This window comes from Microtus pennsylvanicus, chromosome 6, assembly GCF_037038515.1.
Source record: "Microtus pennsylvanicus isolate mMicPen1 chromosome 6, mMicPen1.hap1, whole genome shotgun sequence".
In the NCBI taxonomy this organism is placed as follows: Eukaryota; Metazoa; Chordata; class Mammalia; order Rodentia; family Cricetidae; genus Microtus; species Microtus pennsylvanicus.
Window position 1 is genome coordinate 73,805,757 of NC_134584.1, and position 19,333 is coordinate 73,825,089.

Below are 19,333 nucleotides of genomic sequence, written 5' to 3' on the forward strand. Positions count from 1 at the left end.
CTTTATAAACTGCCACTTTCATAGGGGCTACATCTGTTTCCTCTCTATCTCGATGCAGTCTTCTGGTCCACCCCCACCTCCAAAAAAATACTTCTTCCCCTTCTCCTTTGTTCCCTTCTGTACTCGTCCTTATTTCCTGTCTTTGTCTCTTGTTCCCTCCCTCTTGTTTCTCTGGAATGGAACAAATTTCCTTTGTGTTGAGAACTTGGTCTTGGGGTGTTCTGGGCTGATTCTATCTATCTATCTATCTATCTATCTATCTATCTATCTATCTATCATCTATCTATCTATCTATCTATCTATCTATCTATCTATCTATCTATCATCTATCTATCTATCTATGTTAAAATGTTACAACAAAACCCACTATTTTGTAGTATAGCAAAAAAATTAAAAAGTAGCTTTCAATTGACAGAAAAAGTGTGTGTGTGGTGGGGGGCACTGAGCAAGAGCACTAATAAGCAGAAGACTGAGTCCTTGAGTAAGGAAGGTGTGGGTTCAGATTTTTCTCTACTTCTTTTCGACTCTTAATATACTTAAACTTTTATTTACAAATATATTGAAAGGAAGGATACTGGCTGCAGATGATGGATTAGACAAAAGGTGTTAACAGCAATTTAATGATTTCATGATTGGGTCACAGGGTTCCCAGGTATTTAACTAAGTATTACTTGTGGATATGTGAATGTTTCCGGACGACCTCATCATCTGAGTCAGTGGACCTCATCAGTGGATGTTCCTCTCCTATATGAGTACCATCTTCTAATCCACTGAGGGCATGGACAGAACAAAAGGCAGAGAGGCAGGAAAATTTTGCCTCTCTTTTTCTGCTTGCTTAGACTGGTGCACCCTTCTCCTGCTTGCAGACCGAGGGTTATGCAATCATCTTCCTTGGTACTGAGCCTTGGGATTTGGGCTGAAATTCCTCAGCAGCCTCCCTGTCTCTCCAACTTGTGGAATCTGGGTCTTCAGAGCTTCTGTAATCACAGAGGCTGATTCTCTGTAAGAAAAGGCTGAGGTAGATACAAGTAAAAACATATCTATTGGCTTTGTTTTTCTAGAGAACTTGCCCTTATTATGTAAAGATATTACACACAAACATCTTATCTTTTCTTAAATGCTTTGTAACATTGTAACATGGTACTTAGTTTGTCTTTATATGTTTAATTTTCTTTTCTGAGAGAAGATCTCATTGCAGCACAGTCTTGCCTTGAACTACCTAAGTAGCCAAAGATGGCTGTAACTTTTTTATTCTTCTACTTCTACTGCCTGAATGCTGGTAATATATACATGCATGCAACATCACACCTTTTGTTTGCTTTTTTTTTGTAATGTGGTACTATGAATTGAACCCAGAGTTTTTTGCATGCTAGGCAAGCACTCTCCCAACTCAGCTACACCCAAAATCTATTATTCTGTGTTTTATGCATTAAACTCATCTCTGAAACACTCATTGTTCTCATGGTTTAGGGACATAGTAAAGCAAAACAAGGGTCATGTGGATACAAGTACAAAAAATAGATCTGATGACTGCGCTGAGTCTAAAGAACCACTACGCAGGTAGTATATAAAGTGTGGCTACTTAGACAAAGAAGGCTTTAGTGGGAGACCATGTGGAAAAGCTTGAGATCACATTATGCTACTTGAAACTGTGTATAACATAAAACATAAAACTTATTTCTGAGTTTTTTCATCTGATATTTTCAGACCATACCTGTATTTATTGGTCTCCACCATGGAGCAAGGGGGAGATGTTTCTTGCTTACATGGGCTGTACATACTCCACTATGCTGTTTCTATAAGGGAAGTTCTGATACTGTGAGACAGCCTGGACTTTTGCATCTTTGAATACAAGACTTGCATTGAGTCCAACATTAAGCACAAAACGAGGCCTGGTCAACATTTGTGAGTTTGTTCCAGTGCTTTAACCTCTTCATCCTTCTTTTTGTTTTTCTTTTCAATCTTAGCAATCACTAGGTATGATGGTTTAGATGAGATGGCCCCATAGGCTTATATATTTAAAAACTTTGTCCCCACCCGATGGAACTGTTTGGGAAGGGTTAGGAGGTGTGGCTTTTCTGGAAAAGGTATGTCACTGGGAGAGGCACTCTCAATCTCTCTCTCAGTCCCCCCCTCTCTCCCTCTCTCCTCTCTCTGCTTCCTACTTGCAGATAAAGATGTGAATGTTTAGCTTTTACTGTGGCCATACCTTTGTTTTATCATCATGGACTCCAGCCCTCTGAAACTATAAGACAAATTAAATGCTTTCCTTTTTAAGTTGCCTTAGCTATGGTGTTTTATTATGATAATAGAAAAGATAATAGACAAGTAATTATTACTTGGGATACTGTTATGAAATAAATATAATGTTTTTGACTCTTAGATCTTTCTTTCTTCCTTTCTTCTTCTTTTTAAGTTTTTGTCTTTTTTTTTTTTTTTTGAGACAGGGTTTCTCTGTAACTTTGGAGCCTGTCCTAAAAAATAGATCTTATAGGCCAGGCTGGCCTCAAACTCAGAGATCCACCTGCTCCTTCTTATTTTTTTCAAGTCCCAGTCCAAAAAAGGGGGGGGTGGTGTTAAAAAAGTACTTCCCAGAAAAAAAATAAACCATAACCCATGAGGAGGATAGAGCAATCCAGATCTCCAGTTATTTAGCCAACTTGTCTGAAAAATCTAGATGTTAGGATGGCGCATAAATCCCAGGTGCTCTTTATTCTGTAACTCATGCTGCTGTCCTGTTTAAGGAGGTAGAGTTTGGACAGAAGAAAAAAAAAAACTAAGACTAATAAAATGGATAGCTTTGCTAAGATTCAGGGTTGGAGACATGAGGAGTCCTCAGATCCAGATAGATTCCACAGTGTTCATTTGGTCAATGTTTCCCTTCCTCTCACTTCCCTCCCTTTCTTCCTGTTACTCTTATTTTTCTTCTGAGAGATAAAAGTCAATCTGAACTGGACTTGTTATGTGTGAAGAATTCCTGTTGGAACACAGATAGCAGAGAAGAAACATGAGCTGTACTAATTCCTTCACATTGCTTCTTCGCCAACTACCAACGCAAGATCTGTGAGTGAAAATCAGCTTTGTGCTCTTCCTGTCCCTGTGGAATTAATTATTAAACTGTAGTCACATTTGCAGAATCCCCAGTGTGTTTCTCAGTAGTGTGTGCTGATGTGGACAGGAAAGAGCGAGGCCACTGAGGGCTGGTGAGACCAATGAAAAAAGGTGCCTAGGGCAAAATGGACAGAATATATACAGACATTAGGCAACTGCACAAATCCCAGGCTCTTTCTAGCCCAAGGATTAGTTAGTTACCAAGAGTGTATGAAGACCGGTTGGCTAGTTTTCACTAGTGTGCCACTGGAGGAAAGTTGTCGCAGGAGGCAGGATGGAACCAGATGGGAGACAGTGGGGCTCTGCAGTTCTTCTACAGTCTTAGATTCTTTCAGAAAGTTTATATTTAAAAAAAAAATCTATAAAGAAAAATAGCTGAGGACACCTATGAAGACAAGCTCAAATGGATAGCAACACAGCTGAGCTACATTTCTGCTCCCAATGTGAGATCATTCATTAGAAAACCTGGAAATAGGTGGTTTACTATAACTGAGCATTCACAAAAAAAATGAATTCTCGTTATGAGTAAAAATGAATTAACTACCACTGCAGAGAAGGAAGAAGTTCATACTGCCCAGGCTTTACGCTTTGAGTAGTATTATCTGTTAGGTACTAGGAATTACCAAGTCATTTCAAAACAGATCACTTGGGACATGGATACAGTGCCCAAAAATGGGGTATTTATTTTTATTGTTGTTGTTCAAACCCTTGTGATAGCAAGGCTTAATAAAGTTTCTCTGAACTCCATGGAAAGATCTTAGAAGTCTCTTTCAAGATACCTTTACCAAAATGAATGATGATGGACTTCAGCAAGGAAAACACTCGATTTTCCTGTCTTGGCAAAAAAGAGCATAAAGATAGACACAAAAGAAAATATTCTGTTTAATATTATCCTTTGTAAGCTCATCCATTTTCTTGCAAATTTCAGTACTGAATTAGAGCTTCTCCTCCCCCGTGTCCTCAGTAGCATCTGTTGTGACACTTCTTGGTGATACTGCTCTGATTGGGTGAGACAGTATCTAACGGATGGATTTGGAAAGTATATTAAGTCAAGAGGCTCAAACCTAGGAAGGCATAAACTGCACATTCTCTTTCATACAAACTTCCTAGCCTTCAACATATAGATATGAACATATGCATGACATACACGTATGTGTGTCTGTGTGTGTAATCATGGGTAAAATCTCAAAAGTAGAAAGGAGACAAAGAAAGGGTAAAATAGGTACTGAGGTAGGCAAACGGACAAATGGTCTATAAAAAAGAAAAACAGACCGGGAAAGGAGCTTACAAAAGAGAAGAAGGAACTGAAGGTAGCAGAGGGTGGGTACTGTTGGGGGGAAGGGAAGCCAATAAAACATAAGTTTGAAAATACCATAATGACTTCTAATACTTAGTATGAAATCTAAAGATTTTTTTAAAAATTGAAATAATGGTGCATTGGTTAATCTAAAAGGGGTCAGAATATAATAATTTAATAATATAGGCAAATAGATATTATTGAGCCTGCCCTATCCTTAAAGAATTCAAATTACTTGGTTATTTGTGTGTGTGTGTGTGTGTGTGTGTACATGTATTTATATGAAAAAAACATAGGCATAGTGATATATGTCTATAATTCCAGTACTGGGAGGACAAAAAGATTCCTAATAAAAAAAAAAAAGAAGATTCCTGGGAACTCAGTGGCCAATCATCCTGGCAATTAGTGAGTTACAGGTTCAGCATGTGCCCTGCCTCAACAACGAAGGTAGAAAATGATAAAGGAACACAAGGTTTAAGATTCTTTTTCTTTTGGCCGTGTGGGGCAGCGAGTCATTAGAAACAAGTCAGGGTTTTCATCTGTACACTAAGGCTTCTCCTTCTACCTCCACCTTGCTCTAAAAACAGTTTGACTTGATGACATCATACACTAGAGGACATCTGAGGTATCCTAGGCATCATTTTCTGAACTGAAGGCAATCACAGTACTTAGTTAAGTCAGGGAAAAAGAGTGAACCTCTATCCAATGTATAAACTCATAGGCTAAATACATAGGTGCTGAGTACAGTCACAATTAGAATATTTTGTCTTGTGACATTATGTACAGCACTAGCCAATATGCCCTGCCCTGCTGTCATCTTAAAGTCGGGCCTTCTTTAGTAGTTGGTACTGGGCTTCTCTGCCCAGTCCCATCTCCTCCAGGAGAATGAGACATTTGTGCTTCCTTTCTTCACCCCGACCCTTCTAGATCTGTCACAGCTCCTGCATTATTTATTTCCTTCCACGATTCTCTGCCCTTCTAAAAATGTGACTTGGAAGCAGGAAGTCATTAACATCACACATATAGCACTTGGCACATAGTGGACCTCTCCACAAATGTTTTTACTTGAGTTAAATCAATGGATTTGGGAATGTGGAATGAACCAGAAGAGCTGGCAGCATATGGGAAGAGAAGTCCACACAAGCTGGTTCTTTATTCCAGGGGCTTTATACTTTCCAGGAATCCCAAATAAGAGTGTGAAAGAAAAGAACCAGCAGAGAGGAAAATCATTTTCTTCCTGTTCTCCTGGGACCATACATCTTCCACCACATGTCCACAGGCTTACAGAAAACTGTTCCCTGCCAGTCCCCGTACCCAGCTTCTCTATGCTCAGCACAGGAGTAGGTAGCACAATTAATAAAAACCCAGAGACAGATATTGGGATTTAGTCTGAAGGTGTAAAAAGCAAAACAGTCAGTCACTGACTTTTACCTCTACCTCAGTCTGAAATGGTGATTCTACCTCCAGGAATCTCAGAATGAGACTGAAAGCTGTCTCTTCTCATTTTATATTCCTCTCTAGAGCTGGGCTCAAAGGCATGCACCACTACTGTCTACTTACTATGGCAAACTAGTGTAGTTACTGTGTTAAAGGTGTGTGTTATTACTGCCTGATCTGTAAGGCTGACCAGTGGGGTTGTTTTAGACTCTGATCTGCAGGTAACCTTCATTTATTGAAATACAAATGAAATATCACTACAGTAAACTGAAGATATGAACCACGCCCCACCAGGACACTTCTTGACCCACCTTTAGATCAGACACATCTCTGTAGCACTGCTCAGAGCGAGTGTGGTCAGACAGCTGTACATTCCAGAAGCAGGGGAGCTGATACACCAGGAAGGGGTTTTGTTTGATGACAGCATTGAAAATATCCTGGAATAAAAGTCAAGGACACAGTCAAGTGAGTAGGCAGGTTTAACTTACAGGAGGACATCTCTCAAACACCATGCTCTGGAAATAGGATTGCTCCCATTGTGGACAGTTTTCCCTACTGCTTTCTTCAGGAACCAATGGTTAATGTCTAGGTAGGAGCAGAGGAATGTCATAGGCCAAACAAGCTCACTTGATGCTTGGGGGTCCAGCTGGTCATAATCCAGTGAGGTCACACTGGGCCGATAGGTAATGACTTTCCCGTGTTGACTATCATGAAATAAATCAAGTCTCTTATCTTCCCCTTATCCTACTCTAGGTAGGAGCCCTGTCATATCCTGAGCCTTCACGAGAGGAAACAGTGTGATGCTAAGTGGCTCAACTCATCCCGAGGGTTGAGACAAATGATGGATCCTTATTTCAAGTAGCTCTTTCTCAGGGCTTTTGGTTGGCCTAGTGATGGATGCTCGTTGAATTTCTGAAGGCCACAGTACCTAGAATGCAACTCCCTATTTCAAACTCCTATTCCAAGTTGTCTAGAAAGGAATGTTTTAAACCATTTTTGAGCTCCCTTCAAGCCTAATATGTAACCCCACTTATTAACCAGCTACTTGACAGGTGGTTCTGGGAGGTGAATTATGGGCCTTCAGGGCACAAGATGGCTAAACAAACTATCCTCATTGGAAATATTTTACACACACACACACACACACACACACAATTGCTAACTTTGGGGGCATACACTCAGGTCACTGCTACATAATTTGAAATATAAGGACAGCAGACAACTTTTGCCTCAGGTCCTAGACAGCATCTGAGTTATTTTATTTTAGTTTTTCACTCACTCATGCTATATCTCATTGCTTGGAAAAGGAGGTCAGCTTTTTGTCTCCTAGGGAAATACTGAATAATAATGCTTTTAAAAAAAAGAAATAAAAAGTTATATAACCTTGCAGATTTTCTTGTTTCCTCTCTGTATTTGAAAACTTTGTGGGACTCTGACAAAGGAGTCGTGAGGCATGAACTAATTTCGGAAAGGAAGAAATGAAAACCCAGAGAAAGCATCTTCACATCTTAAGATGATCAGCAACATCACAAGAAGGTAAAATCTAAGTGAGAGGTCTTGAGTTCTGAGGTCAAATAGATTCATGCCTTTCCCAATCAAAATGAGACATGTGTTTTTATAAAATCAGTTAATCATCTGTTGGAGTTGAAGGATGTTCTCAGACCGTCTGCTTAATTTCTCTTTTTTCCCTGCTTAAATGATATTCCCTTGAGTTCAGGGCTACCAGGAAGAGGGTCATAATAATGGTTTTATCCTACCCATTGAATGCTGCTTCTCAGATGCATGTGAATTACCTGGGAAATACACCATGGCATTTTCTGGTCACAGGGAGCATGTACATTCCACACTGGTGGTAAAGATGGTATTGATGCCTTTTCACATAGCAGACTATCATCCACTTGTGACTCTGATTCCATAAACAATGAAGTTTCTGAGTAAAGAGCCTGGACTTTAACACTGAAACACGGGTTAGTGGTTTAAAGCACTGGCTGCTCTTCCAGGAGAGCCAGGTTTGATTCCCAGCACCCACATGGAGGTTTATAGGCACATGTAACCCTCAGTTGTACAGGATCTGACAGCCTCTTCTGGCCTCCATGGGCACCAGGTACAAATGAAGTCCAGAGACATACATGTGGGCAAAATAAGTTTACACATAAAGTAAATAAAGAAAAAATATTGGATCCTTTACTATTATTTCCTTCATGTCTTAGTATACAATATTCACTGAATGTCTTTTGATGGAGTGTATGAAAGAAACAATGAATTGAGACCATTAAATTATTAACAGAAGTCTTTCGGGGGCTGGAGAGATGGCTCAGCGGTTAAGAACATTCCCTGCTCTTCCAAAGGTCCTCAGTTCAATTCCCAGCAACCATATTGTGGCTCACAACCATATGTAATGAGGTCTGGTGCCCTCTTCTGGTCTGGAGGCATACATACAGACAGAATATTGTGTACATAAAAAAAAACCCAAAAATACAGAAGTCTTTGAGAAACAGACCAGTTCTGCTGTGCTTTGGCATCTGGAATATTGTACCAAAGATCCACATGCTAAACTCCTAGTCCTAAATGCTGAATTACCACTGAAGGTGCTTAAACCTTTGATAGGTAGGATATAGTGGAAAGTTTTAAGGCCACTGGGAGAACACATGTGAGGGGGACTGTGGAAACTTAGTGTCTTCTTTGATGTCCTTATTGTAAGGTGAGCAGATAGGTAAGATCCTCCATGTGCTCACCAGTGTTATGGTTTTAGACCAAGAGCAATATGGTCAACCAACTATGGGTTAACCTACTTAACTCTGATCCAAAATGAACTGCATAATCTAGGCATAGTGGCATATACACGCCCACCCCAGAGCTTGGGAAACAGAGGCAGAAGAATTGCTAGTTCAAAACAGCATGGAGTATACCCTGGGAATCTGTTTGAGAAAGAAAACAATGAACTAAACAAAACGGTAACAAAAAACCCTTTCTCCGTGTTTACTGTAGTAACAATACAACAAGCACTAAGAGGAGGGTACTCAGGTGTAAGGATTCCTGTCACTGGCCACTCACCTGGTCAGCCAAAGAGGTAGACAGCATGCCCATGAGTTCCCTCTCTGCTGTCAGCCTCCACATCTGTTCCCATTTCATCTTGCGCAGCTTATCCAGAAGCAATAGTATGACTCCTGGGCAACAGCATAGGATAGAAGAACAAGAGCAGCAATGAGACGGAACTAGAGACACCAGCCACTCTGGGACAGCCTAATCACCTAAAAGGACGAGCTTTCCCTCCCAGATCTCAGGAGTGAGCCTTCACCATACAGGGTGCATGGCTTGGAGATGAGTCTTGGCCTCAGCACCAGGCTCTGCCAGATACTGAACAAGTGTATATATTATTACAATTTCTGTCTGCCTTCAGTTAAGCAAACAAAATCACATCTCTGAAACATCCCCACTACATAGGAAAGAGTATTAAGGTGAATGAGTAATGCTTAGTACTTTTTGGAGATATTTTGTGGTGATAGTTGCACTATTGAATTAAAATAATAAGTTTCTATTATTCATTTACTATTTACAGATTATATCACAGTAATAACAAGAGATCCTACTGTCAACTTGATGTGCACTACATTTCTCACAAATAGTAGCTTCCTTTCATACGGAGGCACCCTCAGTCTGGCTGATAAGTGGCACTTGCACAACACATACCATTTGCTTTTTTCAGGAAAAATACAACATTTCTACAACTTTACTCCAATTACATGTTTTGTTTCACTTACTAAACATTTCTTTTTGTTTGAGAGTTGGCCTTCATGTATGCATATGTGCATTTGGTATTCACAGAGACCAGAAGAGGGTCCCTGATTTTCTGCAATTTGAACTACAGAAGGCTGTGAGCTGCTGTGTGGGTGCTGGGAACAGAACTCAAGTGATGTTCAAGAGCAAGTGCTATTAACCTATAAGCCGTCATTTTAACCCCTTCTAAGTACATTATTTGACAGAACTGACCGGTCACACCTCCTTGCCTAAGTGTTCCTTACTTGAGAACTGCTTTCCTTGGGTCAATGATAATTAATATGCATGTCAATTATTGGAAAGCCAGTGCTCATGTTGGGTTTTTAATGCAAATGTCAAAGTTTTGTGTTCATAAGAAACTATTAACAAGAGCCTATTACTTCCTTCTCATCTTTTTTCATGGTGTGTTTTTATAGGGATGAATGTGAGCAAGTGGGGCAGGGTGTAGGGTAGTTTCCCATTGAATCCATTCTTGCATTTGAAAAAAGGGAAAAAAATTAAACATAGTATTAAGGCCAAAAATTCAAAATAGTTCTAACAAGGAACATGTAATTTGGCTTAGTTGAGTGAATTGGAGGCAGCTATCTACTAACAACTCAGTCCACGTGGGCAGAAAAAGCCATAATCAGAAGAGGCCACATGGCCAAGGTAGTGAAGGGACTTGCTACACATTTGGGTCCTCAAAGCAATCCAATTCATTATGATTAATTGAGGAGATGGGCCACTGTCTAGGCAGGTAAAAAATTAGTTGACACCTAGATATAACTGACTTCCTCCTTCCAGTCAGACACATATATTGACTCTAACACTTTTTATTTATTCTAGTGGTACACGTTTGTAGGAAAAGTGTATTCATCATTTACAGAAGGTTTTAGGCAGAGAAAGTTTGACACATTTGGAAGAGTAGAGTAATACAGAGATGTGTATTTATGAGTCACAAGGTGCAGTACACTGATTGCCTATCTCCTTCATGCATATTGGCTTTTCTTGAATATCATTTTCTTCAATGTTCCAAGATCCTTTGAAAACAACTGTCATCCTTATTTTGCTGGAGGGGAAACTTAGGCACATGTCTAATTTAGAGTTGAAAAACAGGCAAATCAATATGGGTGTGCCTTACTCCAAAGCCAATGATACAGATGTATGAAAATGTCACAACAAAATCTCTTACTTTCATGCTAAAACTGCTTAGTAAAAGAGTCTTATTTATTTTGGGAGGACAATAAAGTAATTTTGTGGGAGATACAAAATAGAAAAATATAGTGATATAAGACAAGGAAGACAAAAGCAGAACCCAGTCTTAAGTGTGTGAGAGACTTCATCAACTCTTATTGAAAAAGCTAATTTAAACTGGATAAAGTCAACACTCTAATATATAAAGAGAGGCTGGGCAAGCTGTAGGTAGTGATAAAAAATTTTAAGGAACATTCTTAAAAGTCGAGGTCTATGTGAATCTATAAACTATGGAGTCTGAGCTTAGCATCAGCACTTTTAAATGGTCCTATGTCTTGGTGGATAGGGTGACAGACTTGGTTCAGCATCAACAGGTAGGCTCTTTGGAGAGGATGTGAAGTCAAGAATTGAGAACCAACTGCAGAAACTCAAGACTTCTCTCCCAGTTTCAGTGTTATGAGATGTAACTTAATTCTATAATGATTATATTTCAAGTCAACACAAACCGTGGAAATTAATGTAAGATTTACCCTATACCCAGGCACCATAAATGCCAAAAATAAAACATGATTGATTAACCAAAAGATCCATCATGTCCTTGTACCTGCTCCCTTCTTTAGACACAATCAATCTCCTGAGGTGGTTGTTTTATGTCTTTGTATGTCCTCACATTTTTTATCTCTATCTATAGGATAATAAACAATACTTGGTGGGTTTTCTGGTGTGTGTGTTTCATATCACACATGTTCTATTCTAACTTGCCTGTATATTTACTGTTTACTTAAAAATATTTAAAATATTTTATATGAGTGAGCATGTTCATGTGTGTTTGGGTGCAGGCATGTGGGCAAGTACATGTGTACATGTGTTTGTATGTATAAGGATGTCAGAAGATAATCTAAGGTATTTTTTCTTATTAGGTACTGTCTAACTTGTTTAGTTATTTACCTATTTATTTTTTGAAACTGGGCTGGGAGAAGAAGTTAGTTGAAAATTCTAAACAAAAGCTATCTAGATAAAAAAGAATAGGGATGATATTTAGGCAAGGGAAGGAAGCGTGGCATGTCAGGGCAGATGCTCTTCCCTGAAGGGCATGTCTTTAAAGAAGGACATTCAACATCTATCAGGTTATAAGTATTTCCTACCATATCTCAAGAGCAGAGCTTAATAGAAAGATTAAAAAGATGCTGGAAAGAACATTTGCCTTTGCTCACAAATCTATAATTAGTCACAAATTATTTATATAATGCATATCTTCACACACTCTGACTGATGCCCAGAAGGAGCCTTCTGGAACATGGAACTGCTACCAATGAGGATGCTTAATGCAAGGACAGAACATTGCAGCAACTTGGTCTGAGAACATTACACACTGCTAAGGACCCCTGAAAAAGTCACTGGGTGTCTAAACCCCAGTTTCTTATTTGTAACCTAGAGACTATCTCACAACAGAGGCAAGATTGAATAGGCATGATACCCATGGAAAATATAATCTGATAATTGATGTCTATAGCTAGGAATTCATTTTCTAACCTGTATCCACATACCACCCTAAATATCTTCAAAAACATCCTCTCTCTGTCTAATGAACTGGACACTTGAAATACTGACATATTTCCAGGGCCATACCTCTCTACTCTTTTGGCAATATTCAACTTAGGGTGTTATAAGCAATCTGTGGTTATTAGAAAACCCCTCGGGGTTATTTAAAGTGATAGTTAAAGGGCACAATCAAGAAAAAGCAAAATAGTAAAGGAAAGAAGATCCACCACATGGAAAATTACGTGCATAAATTATGTTATTGAGCAGTAAAAACAGCCAGTTTAAGATGTCAAGTAGAATCACAATGACAAAAGCGTCTAACAGATACTACTTTCTTCCAGGGCTAGGAGTTTGTAATAAGTAGGTAGGAGAATTCAGAGTGGCATATTTAAGAACAGAATTCCAAACAACTAAAAAAACAGTCAACACACTTGTTTCTAAGAATGAGAGAAACCTCTGCTATTTATTGTCATTAGCCCCACGCTATAGGGAGACACACTAATTGACCACAACAGTCCTCCAAATCACGAATGGCACATAACCGCTTGATAACTAAGTTCTGAAAAATATACATTTCCTCATTAAGGTGTCTAATTATAACTTGTGGAATGTGCCTAATTCCCACTGGAATTGATAAAAATTAATGCACATAACTGCAAAATTGGGACAAGCCTTTAAAGTGAACTCTGATTCAAATTACAGAATTGGTACCATAGGAAATAGGACCTTTTCAACATCATACTTCAATAAATGCTGTGCTCATTCTTTGGCAGTCGGGCAGAAGGTGGTGCCAAAAACCTTGACTTTGGCCTTTGTCTGCATTTGCTGCTGTATTATCTGCCCATTTCCAGATTTGCTGTTGGTGTTCAGGAGTGTGGAGCCTGCCCTTTGCCTTAGGGTGTTATGCACAGAGGTTGTGGCCTTAAATTTGGCAGGACCTTTTACTGCAATTGGCTGGGATGTGTGGGGCCAAGCAGGGTTTTATTGACAGCTGTCATGCCAGAAGCATAAATAAACAAATAAATAATCAAAGGCTTCTCCTCTGGACATGTGGTCTAGTGGTAGACTATATTTTATCTATGGATTAGAAGGCAGGGCTGTTATCTTCTGTACCAACTGAGGATGTAGCGAAGCTCACACCCGAAATGGCAAGGAGAACAAGACAGTATCTATGAGAGAGGAGAAAGAGAAGTACCCTTTAAAACACTGCTTTGTTTTGGGTTAAATATTGGGTTCTGTTGTACTATTAAAGGGAGATATAGCTGAAGACAGCGACACTTAGCTAGCATCTACCTGGTAACTGCTGTCCACAAGAGTCTGGATACTTTATTTATGTGACCTCTGATTCTTACGAGGGAGATGAAATGTTCCTCATTTTAGAGATGAAGACTAAGGCTCACATATGGCTATCAGTTGCAAAATTAATCATATTGGATGTCATGTTGCTCCGTGTGTGTGTGTGTGTGTGCGTGTTCAAACATGCTCATATGTAAACAGGGGAGGCCCAGTTCTACCAGAGTTCTCAATCCAATATAAAGTAGTTCCTCCTGGAGGAAGAAGGAAGGAGACCTTAGGGCATCTGCAGGTAGCCCCTGTACAGATCTGGCAGGACAGAAACGTCAGAGCTTCCTGAAGACTGTCCTGTGTGGTGATGATGGCAGGCATGATCCTGTGTAAGTGATCATGGTTACTGGCTGGAGACCAGAAAGACTGGTATCAGGACTTGGTGAAAGCCAGAGCAACTGTCTTCTTCCTGCATGTGAGCACACCCAACAGATCTCTCAGCAAGTATAGGACTAGCTCTTCCTAGCAAGGGGAACTAAAAGAAAACTTCCTCAGTACAGTAGTTGTTTCCTTGTTGTTATGACCAAATACATGATGAAAGTGACTTAAGGGAAGAAGTATTTTAGCTCATAGTCTGAGGGGTCATGGTTAGGTCATAATGGTGAGAAGTTGTGGCCCCTGAAGCTTCATGACAATAGGGGTGTGAGGCTGCCTGTTCACATTTCAGAATACTGGGAAGCAGAAAAATGAGAATGCTGATATGCAGGTGTTTTTCACCCCCCCCTCTAATTCAGAATGGAATCCTAGCTTATAGGGATGTTACTGCCCACATTTTGGTTACCTTCTCAGCTACTCTTCCTTGGAAATGCCCTCAAAGGCACATCCAAAGGCATGCCCAACTAATGCCCAAGTGTTTCTTAATCCAGTCACATTGACAATCAAAACCAACCACTAAATCAGGCAAACACCTGAGGTCTGCGTGACCAAGACCTTTCTTAGGGGAAGCTCTCCCCTCCCTCCCTTTCTCCTCTTAGTTTCTTTCTTTGCATCCCAGCTTCAATGATTGAGCTAAATGAAAGAATCAGCTTAGGACTGGCTTGGTTAATTCAGACCACAAACTTCCTCTATTCAAGGGGGGGGGGAAATAGGAGTTCCCAAGTGTCTACATAATTCCAATAGACAAGACCAGTTCACAGCAGACTGTGGAAAAACCTATTCCTTAATTCAGTGAAAGATGTGCAGGAAATACAGTTAAACAAGTTGAGAAGGTGGTGGGAGAAACAAAGTATTTGACATAACTTATGCGTAGTGAGTTGTAAAGTGTTTATTTGCCAGAATTTTGGGTATAATTTATTGTGTCTCCCTTTGCTTAGTCCTGCCTGGCTTCTGTCTACACTTCTTCAGCTCCCGCTCACCATTATGACTTCTTCCTTAGTCCTCTGGTGGTTCTTGTGGCTTTGCTGATCAGACCAATGAAAGTTCTGGTGGACACCAGCAGATGCTGCATGGGAAGCTCTTAGGGCACCTGGGCTCTCTTACTTGAAGCATTTATGAATGTGACCCTCACAGTCATGGCTTTCCTCCCTCTGCTCTGAAGCACTTGTTTCATTACAAGTTTGAACCAATAATGAAGGTGAGTTTATTAAAAATTATTCAATTTAAGATTTGTGCTGATTTTCCCTGGGTATCACCTTTGATTATAAAAACTAAAGAATTCTGCAGACTACTTTTTGTTTCTTTGCGTTTTTTTTTCTTTCCTGAAAGTGGGGGGAGGGGCAGCAGAGAGATAGAGACAGAGAGAGGGAACATTTGTGAGAAAGAATGCTTGAAAGTGTGGGAAACAGAATCTTATCTAGCAACTTCCACTTACATTTGCTAGTTTCTTTTTTCTTTTTTTTTTTATTAAAAGTTTGCTTTATTTTTCTGTGGAGCCAAGTGCCAGCTATTAATGAAAAATTTCTTTTCCATTCTTTTCAAATGTTATCAGAACAGTTAGAATAACCTTATCAATAATTAGATAAACTAGGCTCCTATGTTTCTATCCACACCTGGATTGTTGAGTTGATCAGGAACTCTTGATTCCTTTACCTTTGAGTTCTTGACTATATCTCCAAATACAAAACAACTGAGAGGCTCCTGCTGACCCCCACAAAGAAATTAACAGCAAAATGTTCCAATTTTTAGTATAATTAAAGTGAGTAACTTGACTAAATAAGCCCTATAACTATCAACACGGGACTGAGCTGTGCTGAGTTTCTCTGCAGTTTCTGGCCATTGTCAGCTAACCTGCACACACCAATCCCCATTTCATTATTGGAGCCCAGAAAAATATAAACTGTTTAGGGGCCTGCCATGTGGTTGTAATGCCTCAATTTCTCTGGCACCAACAACTATACTTTATCCATGAACTGGTGGTAGAAGACCTGCAGGCCTTGGGCACAGTGGCATAGGGATCAACAGTAGTAAGGTGGGAGAGTCACTGTGTCCTCATTCCTGGCTGACAAGGAAGGGCACCTGGGGAAAGGTGCCTTAGGGCAGAGGAGCACCCTTAGTACTGTGAAGAGAAAGTGAAGGAGTTGGTTTCTTTTTTAAGTATTGGTGGGATAAGGTATAATGATGCTCAAACCTTACAAAAAGCTGATTGTCTCTGCTTACTTATTTATTCATTCAATACAAGCTCATTGGGTGGCTTATACACATCAGGTATCGGGTATTCAGAGATAAAGAGTACTCAGATAGAGAGCACTAAGGAAGGGCTGGGTCTGAATGTCCCTCAAAGGCCCAGAGTCAATAATAGGCTTGATCTTGGCACTAATAGTAGACAGTAAATGAGGTAGATGAGGAAGGGCCTATTAGGAAGTCTTTAATGTTACTGGGGGTACAGTATTAAAGGGTGTTTTGTGATCTTGACTCCATAATTTCAATTCCTAGCACCCACATGATAGCCCACAACCATATGTAATCCAACTTCTAAGGGATCCAATTCCTTCTTCTGACATCTGTGGGCACCAGGCACACATGTGCCTCATACATATAAAATAAATAAATCTAAAAAAAGAAAGACTATGACAGGGCTACAAATATTAAAGCATTTGGAGGCGGGCAAAGGACTTTCATTAAGATCTGTAAACTACTTTTACTTTTTTTATTTTGCACAACAAACATTTTATGAAAGAAGAAAATATATTTAGAGACCACGGGGTATAGCTTTAAGAAGTTCTACATTTGCTCCTGCAACCTTGGTGGAACTCTGAAACACAGCTTGCTCCAATATTGAGGAGACTTATGAGGTGAATGAACAGCCACGTGGTGAGACACCCCACTCTCTAGGACCTCCACAGTGGGAAAAAACTATGGGCACTTCCCCCAACTCCCTTGGCTTTTCAAGCCAGCCAGCAGAGTTTCCTGCAGCTAGGCTCCTCCAAGACCCAAACCCATCCACTGGCCCACCCAAGCTACTAGCCACACCCCACCTAAAAGCTGGGAGCTTGCAATAATACTGAGGGGACCAAGAGCTTGCTACAACACCGAGGAGATTAAGAGAGAGCACCGCAAGAGCAAACCAGGAGAGAAGACCAAGAGAGCAGGCTTTCTGAGATAGACATTGACAGTACAGAGCAGACCAAGAAAAACCCCCAAACACTCAGACAGCCACTGCAAGGATTAGACCAAGATGCAAAGACAATGACGACCTCTTCTGAAGAAAGAGAAGGGTAATTGCCAATGCAAGAATTTCTCCAACAACCTAAAAAGCAACATGATAACATAGGAACCGAGCGGTCACACAACAGAAAGTCTTAATCATCCTAACCCATAAGAAGCAGAAGAAAACGACTTTAAATGTAACTTTATGAAAATGATGGAGACCTTTAAAGAGGAAATAAAAAACTCCCTTAAAGAAATGGAGGAGAAAACAAACAAAAAATTTAAAGAAATTATTAAATCCCTCAATGAAACCCAAGAAACCCAAGAAAAAAAACCAATCAAATAGGTGAAGGAAACAGTTCAAGACTTGAAGACTGAAATAGATGTAATAAAAAAAGCACAACCTGAGGGAATTTTGGGTATGGAAAATCTGGGTAAATAAACAGGAACTACAGAGACAAGTTAACCAACAGAATACAAGAGATAGAAGAAAGAATCTCAGGAGTTGAAGATACAATAGAGAAAATAGACTCATTGGTCAAAGAAAATATTAAATCCAACAAATTCTTAACACAAAACATGCAGGAAATCTGGGACACCATGAACAGACTAACCCTAAGAATAATAGGTATAGAAGAGTGAGAATAACGCCAGCTCAAAGGCACAGAAAATATATTCAACAAAATCATAGAAGAAAACTTTCCCAACCTAAAGAAGGATATCCCTATGAAGAAGATACAAAAACCTTCAGAACACCAAATAGACTGGGTCAAAAAAAGTTCCCTCTTAGGTTTTCTTTCTGTGAAGAAACACAATAACCACAGAAATTCTTATAGAGAAAACCCTAAATTTGGGTGGCTAACGTAGAGTTTCAGAGATTTAGACCATTATTATCTTGACAGGAAATACGGCATCGTGCAGGCAGATGTAGTGCTGGGGTAGTAACCGAGAGTCCTACATCTTGCAGGCAACAGGAAGTGGTCTCAGACAGTAGGTGGTATCCTGAGCATAGGAAACCTCAAAGTCTGCCTCCCCCCACCACAGTGACACATTTTCTCCAATAAGGCCGTACCTCCTAACAGTGCCATTCCCTATGAGATTTGGGGGACAATCACATTCAAACTACCACAGGTACAAAGCAACTTTCCATACTTTTCTATAGGAAAAAAATTGTAAGATAAAATTATTTGATATAAGACAAGTAGAAGAAAAAGGAAGAAGGGACAGGAGGGAAGTAGTCAGTGAGGGTAAGAAATAAAAAAAGAGAAACAAACAAGGAGAGAGAGAGAGAGAGAGAGAGAGAGAGAGAGAGAGAGAGAGAGAGAGAGAGAGAGAGAGAGAGAGAGAATGACGCTCGGTTCCTTTAACAGCATGGGATGTGATCATTCCATTCCTTGATCTCTGGGAATGGTTGCCTAGAGCTTTCTCAGCCCACTATTAACACCAAATATATAGCATCTCAAAATAACAACTGAAATCACATCCCAGTACTATATGGAATCCCTCAATCTATGCAGCACACCAAAATTTATCTTATGATCTCAAAAACTTAACTTTTACATTGATGTTTGAATTTATTTGTGTGTTTGTACATGTAGATTTTCTCTGTTGTAAGTACTTCTAAGTGTTTTATCTCCTCTACTTCTTTTAAAATTCTTCTTGCATGCATATATGCATGTGTGCAGATGCATGCTTACATGTGTGCAATGAACATCGAGAACCAAGGATCACAGCTAAGGTCCTTTTTGATAAGTCTTCATCTTGCATATTCAAGCAGGCTCTCTCACTTGAATCTGAGCACACTATTTTATATAGTCTAGCTTGTTATCTTGTACTGGCTATCTCTGCCTTCTATGCTCTGGGATCACAGGAAGGCTGCCACACCTGGCACATACTTTTAAGGGTTCTGGAGATGCAGACTCAGGTCCTGATAACTGTTACACTGCTCTACCAGCAGAGCTCTCATCCATCCTTGACTGTTAAATGGACACTTATTTTGACAATGTTTCTAGAAATTTAATGTGTTTCATTTTTCCCAAATGAAAAATTTTATTTATAATATTCACA

General features: G+C 39.7%; 1 protein-coding gene and 1 pseudogene across 7 annotated transcripts in view; both read right to left on the bottom strand.

Annotated features, from left to right (window-relative positions):
• The window catches only part of Large1 (LARGE xylosyl- and glucuronyltransferase 1), a 464,139-nt gene that overhangs the window by 67,657 nt on the left and 377,149 nt on the right, over positions 1-19,333 (bottom strand). For all 7 annotated transcript variants that reach the window (XM_075976475.1, XM_075976470.1, XM_075976476.1 and 4 more), the window contains 2 exons: positions 8,900-9,012; positions 6,157-6,282 (listed from right to left, as the gene is read on the bottom strand). In XM_075976475.1, coding sequence (XP_075832590.1) covers positions 6,157-6,282; positions 8,900-9,012 — 239 coding nt within the window. The remainder of the gene's footprint in view (positions 1-6,156; positions 6,283-8,899; positions 9,013-19,333) is intronic.
• Positions 15,374-16,062, bottom strand: LOC142852681 (mitochondrial pyruvate carrier 2 pseudogene; annotated as a pseudogene).